Source organism: Puma concolor, chromosome D1 (assembly GCF_028749965.1).
Source record: "Puma concolor isolate L17-30 chromosome D1, mPumCon1.1.hap2, whole genome shotgun sequence".
NCBI lineage: Eukaryota > Metazoa > Chordata > Mammalia > Carnivora > Felidae > Puma > Puma concolor.
The window spans coordinates 16762800-16777123 of NC_141676.1; the positions used below are offsets into that span (position 1 = coordinate 16762800).

A 14324-nucleotide genomic window follows, 5' to 3' on the forward strand; every position below is an offset into this window, starting at 1 on the left:
TATCCGACTTTTGATTTCAGCACAGGTTATGCATGACCTCTCAGTTTGTGACAGCATTATCCTTCTTGGGATTCTCTCTTTCCCTCGCTCTCTGCCCATTCCCTGCTGATGTGAACTAACTTTCTCTTGCCCTCTCTCTCTCTCTCGCGCGCGTGCGCGCTCTCAGAATAAATAAATAAACTTTAAAATGGCAGCTGCAAAGCCATAAGCTCCCTCAGAGGAATGGTTGCAATGGCATTTGCAATTTAGAGCCCCCACGGACTTCTGGAAGGTACTGAGAGCAGTTTCTACCAGTGCTCCTTTAGTATAAATGGAGCTGCCGCCTTGTGGTGTCTTTCCTCTGAGATACACTGTCTTTTGGCTTTTCCTGCCCCAGAGCAAAGTCAGCAAGCCTCCAGCTTCTCTGCTAGTGTTGGAGTCCCCTCCTACACAGTTGTGCAATGCTGACAGCCCAGATGACCACTAATGGAGAGTTAACTATTTGAAGTTGTGGTTTAATGTGTGTTATTGGTAGAACTTCTAAGGTAAGAGACTAAACAGAATGAAGGGAAGCCCCCAAATTTGGTATTGTCAAGGAAGACTTTTTCCTCTTTTGCAGGAAACAAAATTGGCTGTCCATTAGCGTAACACGGTACAGAGTTCTTTTAAGAATAAATTTTCAGTCTCCTTCTCCTGAGTTGTGACTATTTTGTTTTCTTTTTTTTCCTCCCTTTGTAGGTTGTTGGAAAGGACACCAATGTCATGTTGGTGGCTTTGGCAGCAAAATGTCTTACTGGCCTAGCTGTTGGACTAAGGAAGAAATTTGGACAATATGCAGGACATGTGAGTAACACTCCTTTTTAGATACAAATCAACAACATTAACAAGAATGGCAGGCTAGTTTGCTTTAGGATTTAAAATAGGTCTTTATATATTGGGCAAAGTGAATTTTTCATCAAGTTTTATTAAAATTGAGCATAATTCCTCAAAACATTTCAATAAAGATGTCAGTTATAACTAAATTCATTAGCTTTATATAGAAAATTGGGCATATGACCTAAATATTTAGTTGAGTTGATTTGCTTATTATTTACTTATTAATATCCTGCTTTGTTCTTATAAGATTATGTGTAGTATAACAGGATTAAATGAAACTGGTGATAACTAACACAGAGTAAAAATGAAAGTAGGAAAGGCAGTATAAAGCCAGAAGTGAGATGAATATATAAAATGTATTTTATAGGGGCGCCTGGGTGGCGCAGTCGGTTAAGCGTCCGACTTCAGCCAGGTCACGATCTCGCGGTCCGTGGGTTCGAGCCCTGCGTCGGGCTCTGGGCTGATGGCTCAGAGCCTGGAGCCTGTTTCCGATTCTGTGTCTCCCTCTCTCTCTGCCCCTCCCCCGTTCATGCTCTGTCTCTCTCTGTCCCAAAAATAAATAAACGTTGAAAAAAAAAAATTTAAAATGTATTTTATAGCATTTTCCTATTTGAAAAATAATAATCTACTTACATACTTGAGACATTTTCTATAGATTAGAGTCTTGGTAGTGTATCAGTTTAATTTATTCTAAGAAACCTGACTGAAAACATTTGTTGAATATACTGTCTTTGTGTAAATTTAGAAGCACTCAAGCTTGATAACAGTTTTAATAAACTGAGATGTTTTCTTTAACTGTGGCATTTGTCAGTTGGCCTCTAAATCTGGTCTGAATTACTTAGAGTGGTTCAGCATCCTGAAAATTGATCATACTGAACTTTAGGGTTGAACTTGCTAGCCACTTGATCATTTGATTCCCTAGATTGACTTTTTAGAGACTCCTTATAGTTTGTATTTATGTTGTGAAGCTAATGTCTAACCTCAGTTATGGCATTTGGAGCTTGCTTACTCATAGCATTGAACATAATTTCAGAGAACTTAACTGGAAGAAAAAAAAAGGACTCTACTAAATAAAAATAAATCATGACTAGCTTGTTACCAGGGAAATAAAAATATGGGTCCATAAAACCCTTAACATGTAACCCATGTAAAATCATGTAACATGTAAAACATGCAATTCATGAATTGGAATAAAATGATAAGCAACATTTTCTAGCAATCAGTAGTATTTATTATGCAATACTTGTGTGCTTATGTGATAGTGTGTTAATTAGCTTTTGGTCAGTTTTGTGCTACTTATTAGAATATTTAAAGAAGAACATACTTTTGTCTTAATAATAACTTTTAACCTAGAAAACTATTTTTAAGATACATTTTAATTTACTAAATCCTAGTTGAATGATTACCTGGCCTGGTTTGAATTCTGATTCTGGCTTTGTGACATTTTGTTATGCAGCTTAAAGTTATAAAGCTTCTAGTTCGGAGTATTTTCCCCCCCTCAAAAGTAGATCATATATAGTGTTTGATATCAAACATGTTAATAGTTCATGTTTACTTTCTTTAGCTATTTATAAGCTATTTTTTTTTTTTTGGTAAAAAATAATATATATATAAAAGCATGCTTGAGCTTTATAACCATTAAAACATTTTGATTTTCAATAGTTTATAACTAACTCCTAGTATTAAAAAGTCTTTTATATTTCTCCATGGAAACTGAATTCCTTCTGGTCTCTATCACTTCTGTGAAATCTTAAAAAATATTTTTTGAATGCCTTTGAACTTTGCTATATCTTTTTGACCTCAAAAGACAACTTTAATTTGCCTGTTAGCACAGTGCCTGGCACTCAATAGATATTAAGTATTCAATAAATATTTAATAAATTAGTGATAGTTTATAAGATAATTATAAAAATTCCAACTTTATTGATCTAAACTTAGTACATCCTTCTGATCAAAATTGCTGTAATTTCAGTTACCATTTCTTTGTCTTTAGTGTAGTGAAGGGGTGGAAGACATCTCAGTCTGGTGAAGTATATCGGAATCTTAGAGGGGAAGAGAAATTATACACTCTGTCTATTCCCGTATCCTAAATCCACCTAGTTGAGAATCTTTTTGTCTAATAAGAGATGGTGCTCTGATAAAAATGACTATATGGTTGCATTAAGGTGTAGATGCAGAAAATGGGTTGAGAAGCACTGCTACAGTGGCACAGAATGGGAACCCTTAATTGTTCCAGCATAAGGTTCTTGTGCCCTTAAGAAAAAAAATGACTTTTTATTCAACTTAGACGTTCACTTTGTTTTGGTAGCACCAGACATTGCTTTAGTAATGGCTGTATTGAGATATAACTTAAATACTGTAAAATTCACCCTCTTAAAGTGTATAGTTGAATGGTTTTAATATATTCACAGGGTTGTGTAACTATCACGACTATTTAATTCCAGAACATTTTCATCTTCCCCCAAAAACCTTTATGCCCACTAGCAGTCATTTCTCACTGGCAGCCACTAATCCACTTCTGTCTCTATGGATTTGACATTTCATGGCATCATTTAAATGGATCATACATAAGCCTTTATGACTAGCTTCTTTGACTTGGCATATTTTCAAGGTTCATTCATGTGTCATGTCAGTACCTCATTCATTTTTGTTGCCAGCAAAATAATATTCCAGCTGTTCACTTTCATAGGTTGTGCCAACCATTTTGGAAAAATTCAAAGAGAAGAAGCCTCAGGTGGTGCAAGCCCTGCAGGAGGCAATTGATGCAATCTTCCTTACTGTAAGTGGACAGCATGAATTTGTACTTTTGTCTAAAGTAAATTTTGTCAGTGTAATATTTTGATTGTTCTTATAGTTGAGAAAAGCTCATTGACCATGTTTTCTTTTTAAAGACCACACTACAGAATATCAGTGAGGATGTTTTAGCAGTAATGGATAATAAAAATCCAACCATCAAACAGCAGACATCTCTTTTCATTGCCAGAAGCTTCCGCCACTGCACTGCTTCTACCCTCCCAAAGAGCTTGCTAAAGCCCTTTTGTGCTGCTCTACTTAAGGTATAGACTCTCTTTGGAACTGGGGGAAATTTTTATGCCTATGGAAGATTTTTTCCCATATTAATTATGTACAATGACTACTTGACTTTCAGACTGTAGATTATGCTCTTTTGAGGAGCAGACCCTCTGTGGCTTTGGAAACTGAATCCAAATTCTTATACTCTTTGTGTTCCTGTTCTCAAAGAAGAGCACAAGTTAGCTTTATGATTCCACTAACTGCTAAACATGTTGTTTCTTATTTGGCCCATATACTGGTGTTCAGCTGGATCTGGCCAAGCACAGGCATACAATTTGGAGTCTTTGAACATCATTTGCATGTGCGGCATTTTAAATAGAGGGTAGGAGGAAAAGGAAGCACTTATTTGCTGAATGGATTACCAAAGGTTTCCTTGACCCAAAAAGAATTTGTGAAAGAGTAACTGTTGGTTGGCAAGAGGAAAACTACACTTAGCTTCAGTGAACTGTAAAAAGCAAATTCTTTATCCAACAGTCATCAATCTGAATTAAAATCAGTAATACCTAAAATATCTTACATTAAGACCATTTTGCTTACTTCTGGACCACAGCACATCAATGATTCTGCTCCTGAAGTCAGAGATGCTGCATTTGAAGCACTGGGCACTGCTTTGAAAGTGGTGGGTGAGAAAGCAGTAAATCCATTCTTAGCTGATGTGGACAAACTCAAGCTTGATAAGGTAGGTTAGTGACAGATTATAATGCAATTGGACAACAATCTTATCTCTGTGCATTATGATTTTGTTTTGATTTCATTCGTTCTATTTCATGAAGATAAAAATGATGATATCAGCTTGTGAAATTTATTTAATTTGCCACTGGTGGTTCAGATCTGGAGTGTTGAAAAGATAGCTTTTGAGGATGTAAATTTCATCTTAAGCTGTAGTGGTGATATTTGTAGAGATGGCTTTCAAATTATAAAAACACAAAGAAAAGAAAGCTGAGTGATCTGTCCCTAGAGGAAGTGAAAAGGATATTTTAAGATAAATTTGTTTCTAATACCTAAAAAGTTACTTTTCTAAATATGAATGTTTTCTATCAAAAATGTGGTTGTTGAATGTTTATTATAATTCTAATTTGTGTAGAAATAATATGTAAGAAAGTAGATTGTTTATTTTTGCTTAAGCAAACTGAATTCTCATATAGTTGTGGTTTAGATAACTTATTAAGTAATAATGTAGTGATTATATTTCAAAGTTGGGCTTAATGATGTTCATTTCAATTTCTTTCTCTAGATCAAAGAATGTTCAGAAAAAGTAGAGCTGGTACATGGTAAGAAAGCTGGACTTGCAGCAGACAAGAAGGAATTCAAGCCTGCTCCTGGAAGGACTGCTGCCTCGGGGGCTGCAGGAGATAAGGACACAAAGGACATTTCAGCACCCAAACCAGGACCCTCAAAAAAGGCACCTGCTACTAAGGTTAATAGATGACTTGGAAAATATGGTTCAAAAGTTAGAATTTAGTAACACAGGATTGGAGTCTCGGATTCATGGTTATCCTTCCAATATGATTTCATTTGAGAAATGAACACATTACCACATTTAAAATATAGCAGAACATCCATCAACAAAGAGTGTTCCAACAATACATTTGGTTATGTAAACTTTAATAAAGCTAAAAATGGTAATGAAGGTACAGGAGTGCATTTTGAGTGATCTTAAAGTATTATTAAATAAAGAAATAAAATCGCAAAGCACTTAACATTAATAACATCACTTTGGTCATTTTGCTGATAATGCCGTTGAGTTGCATCACCAAGTCTACATACCAGTCAAGGTCTTGTTACTTTTATACAGTGTGGAAGGGAAATGCCTAGAGGCAAATGTGGCATTCTTTTAGAGAACATTTGTCCTGTGGACTCTCTTAAGCATGAAATTATCTACCATGGATGTAGAAAGTTTATTCTCTTTTCTCACCCGGAACACCAGCATGAAGTCAGGGGAGAGAACTGATATTTAATAAAGCATCATTTGGGAAGCATTTTACCTAAATAATCTCATGTAATCATCAAACAACCCTTGAAATAACTATTTTGAGATCCCTATTTTTCCAGAAAGGGAAATGGAGGCTCAGCAAGGTTAAGTATTCTACACATGCTCTAACAACTCTGATACCTATGTTGTTCATTTGTTTGTTTACTCTGACACCCCCAACCCCCCCCCCCCCCACCATACTGTAAACTTTAAAGGGTAAAGATCTTGTCACTGCTCACTCCCCCATGCATAGCGGAGTTTCTGGCAGACAGCAGAAACTGGGCACACATTTGGTGAATGGCCAGAGTTGCAGAACTGGTATTTGGACCCAGGTGCTTTTAACTATAGTCTTTGTACTTTAGTTCATCTTCTGCTGTCTCTTCAGCTTTCTAATGGGGGGTTAGCAGCTAGTCTCTTCTGTCTCACCAGCTGTTGCCTCTCTGGATAATGACCTGGGCACAGTACCTTAAGGCCTTTTCTTATCTGGTCGATTTTCTCTTATGAAGAATTCTTTAAAATAAGTAAGTGGGGAGCAACCTGCTTCATTTTTCTCTTTAATAGATAAGTAGGACAGTATTACCAATACACCTACTAAGCCAATAAACATATATGTCTGTGAAAGAAAAAAAAAAGATAAGTAGGAGATTTGTTAATTGAAGTACCTCTCTATACAGAGAGTGCTATTTATTATAGAAAAGGATCCAGAAGAAGTGTTCTGGTTAGTCAAAAAGTATAGAATTTTCTATTTTGTCGGCCAGAAAACAATTCAATTTCTAACGGGTTGTTATTATGAACCAACAGAATCATACTTCTGATACGAACCAGCAAGTATTAGAGGTTTTCATTTCATTAAAAAACCAGCATCTTAGTTTTGCTAACTACACCTTAAAAGCTCAGATTATGTTCAAGATGACATTAGTTTCAGAAGAAGTCTGGATGTTGAAGACAGTCTGGCCTTCTCTCATTTTATTTTTTCTTTCTGGTTTGGGGCATTGTTTAACAAATACCAAAATAGATAGAAGGAATGATGTGAACAGTGATATGTGTTACCATGTTAATGTTACTGTCGGTTGTGTGTCTTGTGATAAACTGCTATTTTCTTCTGACCTTTCAAAACTGGAGTAAAATAATTGAGATGTTTAAGCACAGTATTAGCAGATAGAAACCAGTGGGTATAATACAAAGTGTGACCAACTGAAGTTTATTCCAGGATTATAAGGATGGTTCAATATTAATGTTAAAAAACTTACATTTAGAGATCAAAAGAAATCTAATTTCAGACATTGAAAAAGGAATATAGTAAATTCAACATATCTTCATGATAAAAATTCTTAATACATAGAAATAGATGGATTCTTTGACATGACTAAATATCTAGAAATAGATCTATAGATAGCAGTAGACCTCGCAAACCAAAAGTCAGCATCATGCTTCATAGTGATGAAATACTAGAAGCATTACTGTTAAAGTGAGGAGTAAAGCAAAAAATGCCTGCTGGTACCGTTATTGTTTAATAACTTTATACAATTAAATAAAGAAATGAAGTAAGACCAATGCTAATATAAGGAAGGAAAAGGCACAGTTATAATTTTTGCAGATCATATGATCATATACTTGGGAAATACAAGTAGGTCAAACAATAATAAAAAGATCCAGTAAGGTGGCCATCTTCAACATGGTTAAGCCACTTACTGCCATTGCCATAACAACCACTTTATTCCTTCAAAATTACATGGTTCTACAGTGAGTTAATGTATTTTTCTGTTATTGGGGTCCTTGTGGTGAAGTATGGGGTAAATGTTAGAAGTTAGAAACTGTCCTTTACTAATGCAGGAAAGATTTAGAGGCATTTAAAGGCATCAAATGTTAATTCTCAAATAAAATGTCATATAATTCCAGTCCATTTTCATTTCATTTACCTCATTAGCTCATTCTGAATTGAAGGTTCTTAATAGTGGGGGTCTGCAGATTTCCCCATGAATGGTCTTCAGGAGATCTGTCTGCCCTTGGAAGTGTTAAGTTCTGTGGGCACCAAAAACACAGGGGTTTTTGGTTGGTTGAGTGGTCCCTCATTTTAATCAAATTTTTAGGGAGTCTCTGGCCCAAAAATGCTTAAGAACCACTGTTCTAAATCCTTAAGTAGTTTAACTTTCTTTTAAATTGCTTTTAGGCTGGTGGGCCACCTAAGAAGGGGAAGCCAGCTGCGTCAGGAGGTGCAGGGGGCACTGGAACCAAGAATAAGAAAGGACTGGAAACCAAAGAAATCGTGGAGCCTGAGCTTTCGGTCAGTATTCTACAGGATGCCTCAAACTCAGAAAACCACGGAAAGTCAATTACTGGGAGAAGACTTGAGTTCTTTGCTGAGTTCTACAACATAGAGTTAATTGGTATTTTTCACTTAGTGAAACTGTGCCTTGGACGACCTTCCTTCCCCTTTATGGTAGTAGAGTAGAAACCTCGGGTACTATAGGATACCTATGGGAGTGTTCATGTAGTTCGGCCTGCAGCATTTTTACATTCTTGTCATCTGTTTCCTTAAGCAATTCTTAATTTTAATGTTTTTGCATCTTACAGATAGAAGTATGTGAAGAAAAAGCTTCAGCTGTCCTTCCTGCTACCTGTATACAGCTTCTAGACAGCAGTAACTGGAAGGAAAGGCTGGCTTGTATGGAGGAGTTCCAGAAGGTAGGTGCATGGGGATGAGTTGAGTGTGAAAGAACATTACATTACAGAGAAGTGATGACATCAACAAAGTACTTGTCCTACTTGCTGTATTTTATAAACAGTGACCATGTTTCAGAGTGTTAACTCTGATGAGCAGGGGGTGAGGGGATGGGGAGGGACTGGTTTTTTAGCTGCATAGTGTATATCTTTTAACATCTGCTTTCTGTGGCTTCTGTAAGCTCATAACTTAGTACTTACTCAAGAAAGTTAGGTTTATTCTGAATTACAAGGTTTAGATGAATTTTAATATTATGGTATTTAATCATTAAACTTACTAGGCAAACATATAACTCCACTTAAACCACCCCTCTTCCCTTTCTCTGCTTTCCTCTTTGTTGTCTTGATTCTTGGAAGAACAGATATTATTCCGTGGTGTGAGAGGCTCCTTTCAGAAATCTGTGTTGGAAGGGAGCATGGAAGTTCCTTTCGGCATATACTCTATGATTCTAATGAGGAGGGTGTGGAGGAACCACAAGAGCACTGGGACTTGAGGCAGGAGACCTCGCTTCCAGGCCTGCATGTGCCATGCATCAGGTTTAGACCTGAGTTTGCACATCTTTGAAATTTAATACTTAACCACTTCTAATCTGTTCTACTTTGCTCTATGTTTTTAGGAAAATCAGATAAGTCAAAATATGTATAAGCAGTTTCTGCCTCAAACTAGGCAAATGAAAACTGTTACTGTTACATTCCTTGGACCAAATTCTTTGTGAAACCTGAAATGTGGAGGGAAAAGAGTATCACTGGTATTACTATAAGAACTGTACATCAGATATCCAACTTAAAAAGCACTGTAACAAGCTATCTAAGCTCTCTCTATAACCCTCCTTACTTCCATTCTTCTCTCTCCTTCAAGTCACCTACTTCAGTATGTGCTGTTTCCCTCACTAATCATTAAACCCTTAATTCTGATTCTCTAATTTTACTTCAAGGCTGTTGAACTCATGGATCGAACTGAAATGCCATGCCAGGCATTAGTGAGGATGCTGGCCAAGAAACCTGGATGGAAGGAAACCAATTTTCAGGTAATTTTTAATTGGAGATTTTAGTATCTTTTATTCAAGTAATTTCTATTATATCATCTATGGAGTAAGAGAGAGATAATTTTGGTAATGATTTTTAGCTTTTTTTTTTTTAAATCACTCAGCCAGTATGTCATCTAACTTTAAATGTGAACAATGGAGTATGTGCATTTTGATTAAACATAGAACTATACCTTTGTGTAATTGGGAGTTTATATATATGGAAGTATTATCTATATTGTTTGTGTAATTTATGTATATATATTTTTTTCTCCTCATTAGTTAGGCCTGGAATCCCCCTAATCTTCACATATGCAAGGGAGGGATAAACAGTGAGACAGGTTTCTTATTTGTTTGGATAAAAGATAAATGGTCTTTAAATTACCAGTGAAAAATTGCCACATAATTTAATGCATTAACTGGTAATAGAGATGAAATTTTGCAGTGCTGTTATTTAGTCTAAAGCGTCCGTGCAAAGGGAGGTTTAGGAAAGTGATGTAGGAAGGAAAAGGAGAAAAGTTTCCTTGTCCTCTTCAGATATTCATAGACCTTGTGGGAAACAAAAGTTTGAAATATATCAGGTTTATTTTTGGCATCCCGCTAGTCTCTTTTTTGCTTCTATTCTGCCACCTCTTGTTCCCTCTGTAGGATCCTTGGCTCCTTCACACACTGTGTTCCCTTAGCACTGTTACAGCACCTCAGCCATACCGTCCAGTACCACAAAGCCTTCTTCTGCCAAGAGGTTCTCATGCTGGCCTCCTCCCCCACACACCATGTTGAAAACCCCTCTTTATGCAGCTTCTAAGATCGGTGAAAGAAGCATCCTTGATTTGAGCTTATACCTTCCTATGTGTTAGATCCGTAACAAAGGATAATTTTATGTATGTATTTTTCTTTATGACAATTTTATTGAGGGAGTATAAAGCTCACCCTTTTAAAGTGTACAGTGCAGCAGTTCTTAGGATATTTGCATAGTTCTGCAACTCCTACCACTCTGTAACTTTAGAATATTTTCATCACTCCAGCAAGAAACCCCATACCCATTGGCAGTCACTCTCTCTTCTCCCCAAATCCCCCTCACCACCCACAGTCCCTGGCAAGTATTACTCTACTTTCTGTCTCTATACATTACTTCTCATGGACATTTCATAGAATGAAGTGTCTTTTACTTAACTTAGTCTTTTCAAGGTTTGCCCATATGGTAGCATGTATCAACTCTACATTCTTTTTTATGGCTGAGTAATATTCCATTGTATGGATATAGAACATTTTATTTACCCGTTTGTGTTGCTACACATTTTGACCATCTCTGTGAACATTGCATGTACAAGTGTTTGTGTGAACATGTTTTTCATTCTCTTGGATATATACCTAGAAGTAGAATTGCTGGGTCATATGGTAACTGTGTTTAACTTTTTAAAGAACTGCCAAACTTTTTCAATGTGACTTCACCATTTTGCATTCGTACCAGCAATGCAAGAGAATTCTAATTTCTATACATCCTCACCAACTCCTGTTATTTAAATATTCAAACAGGACAGAGGGAGATACTTATGGGCAAAGGCGTCTCAAGAGCCATACATCTAGCATCTTCACATTAACATCTTTAAATTGTTTTCACAGCTTCTTCATTCTTCCACTTAAAAGTATACACGTTGTTTAAGTCTCTCAAGTTCTGTTGTGTGTGGTGTGTGCATGAGGGTTGTAGTTTTTTGCAGATAACACTAGTGGGAATGCTGAGTTATACGGTTAGTATGATCATTTATTATGTATTTCAAGATGTGTGTTCAGTACTATTGCAAATAACCGTGAGAGGAGTATAGAGAAATTAATTTTTTAAAGTCATAAACTTTTTTTTTTTTTCAACGTTTTTTTATTTATTTTTGGGACAGAGAGAGACAGAACATGAACGGGGGAGGGGCAGAGAGAGAGGGAGACACAGAATCGGAAACAGGCTCCAGGCTCCGAGCCATCAGCCCAGAGCCTGACGTGGGGCTCGAACTCACGGACCGCGAGATCGTGACCTGGCTGAAGTCGGACGCTTAACCGACTGCGCCACTCAGGCGCCCCTAAAGTCATAAACTTTTAATGTGCTAACATTGTCATTATTTTGAAACATTGAGTATTTGGTTTTTTCTCTCTTAGCTGTCAATTAGCTACTTTAATTTTTTTTAATGTATATTTTATTTATTTATTTTGAGAGAGAAAGAGCATGAGTGAGGAAGGGGCAGAGAGAGGGAGAGACAGAATCCCCTGTCAGTGCAGTTGACTGGGGGCTCGAACTCACAAACTGTGAGTTCATGACCTGAGCTGAAATCAAGAGTCGGATGTCCAGCCAACTGAGCCACCCAGGTGCCCCAGCTACTTTAATTGATAACAAGGATAGAAATAATTTTGTTTCTTTGTTTAAAATTGTTGTTTTTAGCGGCACTCAGCTGGCTCAGTCAAGAGCATGAGACTCTTGATCATGAGTTTGAGCCGCATTTTGGACACAGAGATTACTTGAAAAATAAATTAAATAGGGGCACCTGGGTGGCTCAGTTGATTAAGCGTCCGACTTCAGCTCAGGTCATGATCTCACAGTTCAGGAGTTCAAGCCCTGCATCAGGCTCTGTGCTAACAGCTTGAAACCTGGAGCCTGCTTCAGATTCTGTGTCTCCCTCTCTCTCTTTCTCTGCCCCTCACCAACTTGCTCTCTGTCTGTCTCTCAAAAAATAAATTTAAAAAACAATAAAAAATATTTTAAAAATAAATTAAATAAATAAATAAATAAATAAATAAATAAATAAATAAATAAATGTATTTGTCATTTTTAGTTTGGTCATGTTCTTAGTTGTTCCTGTATTACATCTTCAGGCTGCTATAAAAATAAGTAAATCGATGTCTTTGGCTTACTCATAACTTTATGATGCTTATCCTTTGTTCAGGTGATGCAGATGAAGCTTCACATAGTTGCTTTGATTGCCCAGAAAGGGAATTTTTCCAAAACTTCAGCTCAGATTGTCTTGGATGGCCTTGTGGACAAGATTGGAGATGTAAAGTGTGGGAACAATGCAAAAGAAGCTATGACAGCAATAGCCGAAGCTTGCATGTTACCGTGGACAGCTGAACAGGTTAGTAACAGAGCTCTCTTTCCCCAACTTTTCCCAGATTTTTCCCAAATGTTAATTTAAGGTTACTAGTTAAATGGTAGTCCTTTTCTTCTCAAGTCAAACCATTTTTATATTCTGCATTTTTATCCTTACCTTTAATAATATACTGTTGTCTGATAATTAGAATTTATTTTGGCCAAGATATTCTGTTTAAAAATGAGAGGGGCACCTGGGTGGCTCAATCGGTTGAGCCTGAGATTTCGGCTCAGGTCATGATCTCACTGTTCTGAGTTCCAGCACCACATCGGGTTCTGTGCTGACAGCTCAGAGCCTGGAGCCTGTTTCAGATTCTGTGCCTCCCTCTCTGTCTCTGCCCCTACCCCATTTGTGCATGCACACTCTCTTGCTCTCACTCTTTCTCAAGTAAATAAACATTAAGAATTAAAATAAAAAAAGATGAGAATAATTTTCTCTTAAGACATTATAATCCAGAGTGATCACTAAGGAAAAGTTGTAAAGTCAAGAATGCTTTTAATACTCCTGTCACAAGGGAGCCTGGGTGGCTCAGTCAGTTAAGCATCCAACTCTTTATTTTGGCTCAGATCATGATCTCACGGTTATGAGATAGAGCCCCACATCATGGATCCTGCTTAAGATTCTCTCTCCCTCCTTCCCCTCCCTCCGTCCCTCTGCCCCTCCCCTGCTCACGCACACTCTCCCTCCCTCTTGCTCTCAAAAAAAAAAAAAAAAAAAAGATAAGATGTCACTTACGTCATTTTCTTGTGTGAGTTAAATATCTCATTCGTAAGGCATTCTTGTAGTTCTATCGGCATTGGAAAAGCCACTCCTAATCCACTTCTGCCTTAATGCCATACCACATTTCTGTGAGAAATATGAGAAAAAGCACATATTTGTTTTTGTTTTTTCCCTCTTTCACTCCAGGTTATGTCAATGGCTTTCTCACAGAAGAATCCCAAGAATCAATCAGAAACTCTGAATTGGCTATCAAATGCAATAAAAGAATTTGGTTTTTCTGGGTAAGTCAGAAAGAAATCAGGTACAAAATAATTAAATATTTTGCTAATCTCTAACTGGTGATTCTGTTTGTTCACCTATCTCTGCTATTTCTGAGAAGCCAGAGCTTTTCATATCCACTAACTTTAGAGTTCTCTAAGTTGTTTTTCCTTAAGTGTTAACAATTGTCCCACAGAAAAGCCAGTTCTGAGAAGACCTAGTCAAATGCATTTGGAAATTCTTACAGGTAATCACATTTGTTTAGAGAACTATCATGCACCTTGGTGAATTAAGGGCTCTCAAGGTCAGGCAGCAGAGAAGCTTATCTAACTTATTTGCATTTGAACATACTTGTTTAACAAAATTTTATAGAGCTTTCTTTATGCCAGGCACTTTCTTCTTCTTCTTCTTCTTTTTTTTAATGTTTTATTTATTTATTTTGAGAGAGAACGCGAGCAGGGAGAGGGGGGCAGGGCGTCAGGGAGGGGAGAGAGAGAATCCTAAGCAGGTTCTGTGCTGTCAGTGAGGAGCCAGATGCAGGGCCCCATCCCCCAAACTGAGATCATGACCTGG

The 14324-nt window shown here is 37.1% G+C and overlaps 1 protein-coding gene across 5 annotated transcripts in view; it reads left to right on the forward strand.

The window, feature by feature from the left end:
- CKAP5 (cytoskeleton associated protein 5) overlaps positions 1-14324 on the forward strand; it is a 113261-nt gene that overhangs the window by 58829 nt on the left and 40108 nt on the right. For all 5 annotated transcript variants that reach the window (XM_086677531.1, XM_025927913.2, XM_086677535.1 and 2 more), the window contains exons 9-18: positions 718-822; positions 3545-3634; positions 3747-3911; positions 4478-4606; positions 5162-5344; positions 8070-8183; positions 8474-8584; positions 9556-9648; positions 12573-12758; positions 13680-13774. In XM_086677531.1, the coding sequence (XP_086533657.1) occupies positions 718-822; positions 3545-3634; positions 3747-3911; positions 4478-4606; positions 5162-5344; positions 8070-8183; positions 8474-8584; positions 9556-9648; positions 12573-12758; positions 13680-13774 (1271 nt within the window). The remainder of the gene's footprint in view (positions 1-717; positions 823-3544; positions 3635-3746; positions 3912-4477; positions 4607-5161; positions 5345-8069; positions 8184-8473; positions 8585-9555; positions 9649-12572; positions 12759-13679; positions 13775-14324) is intronic.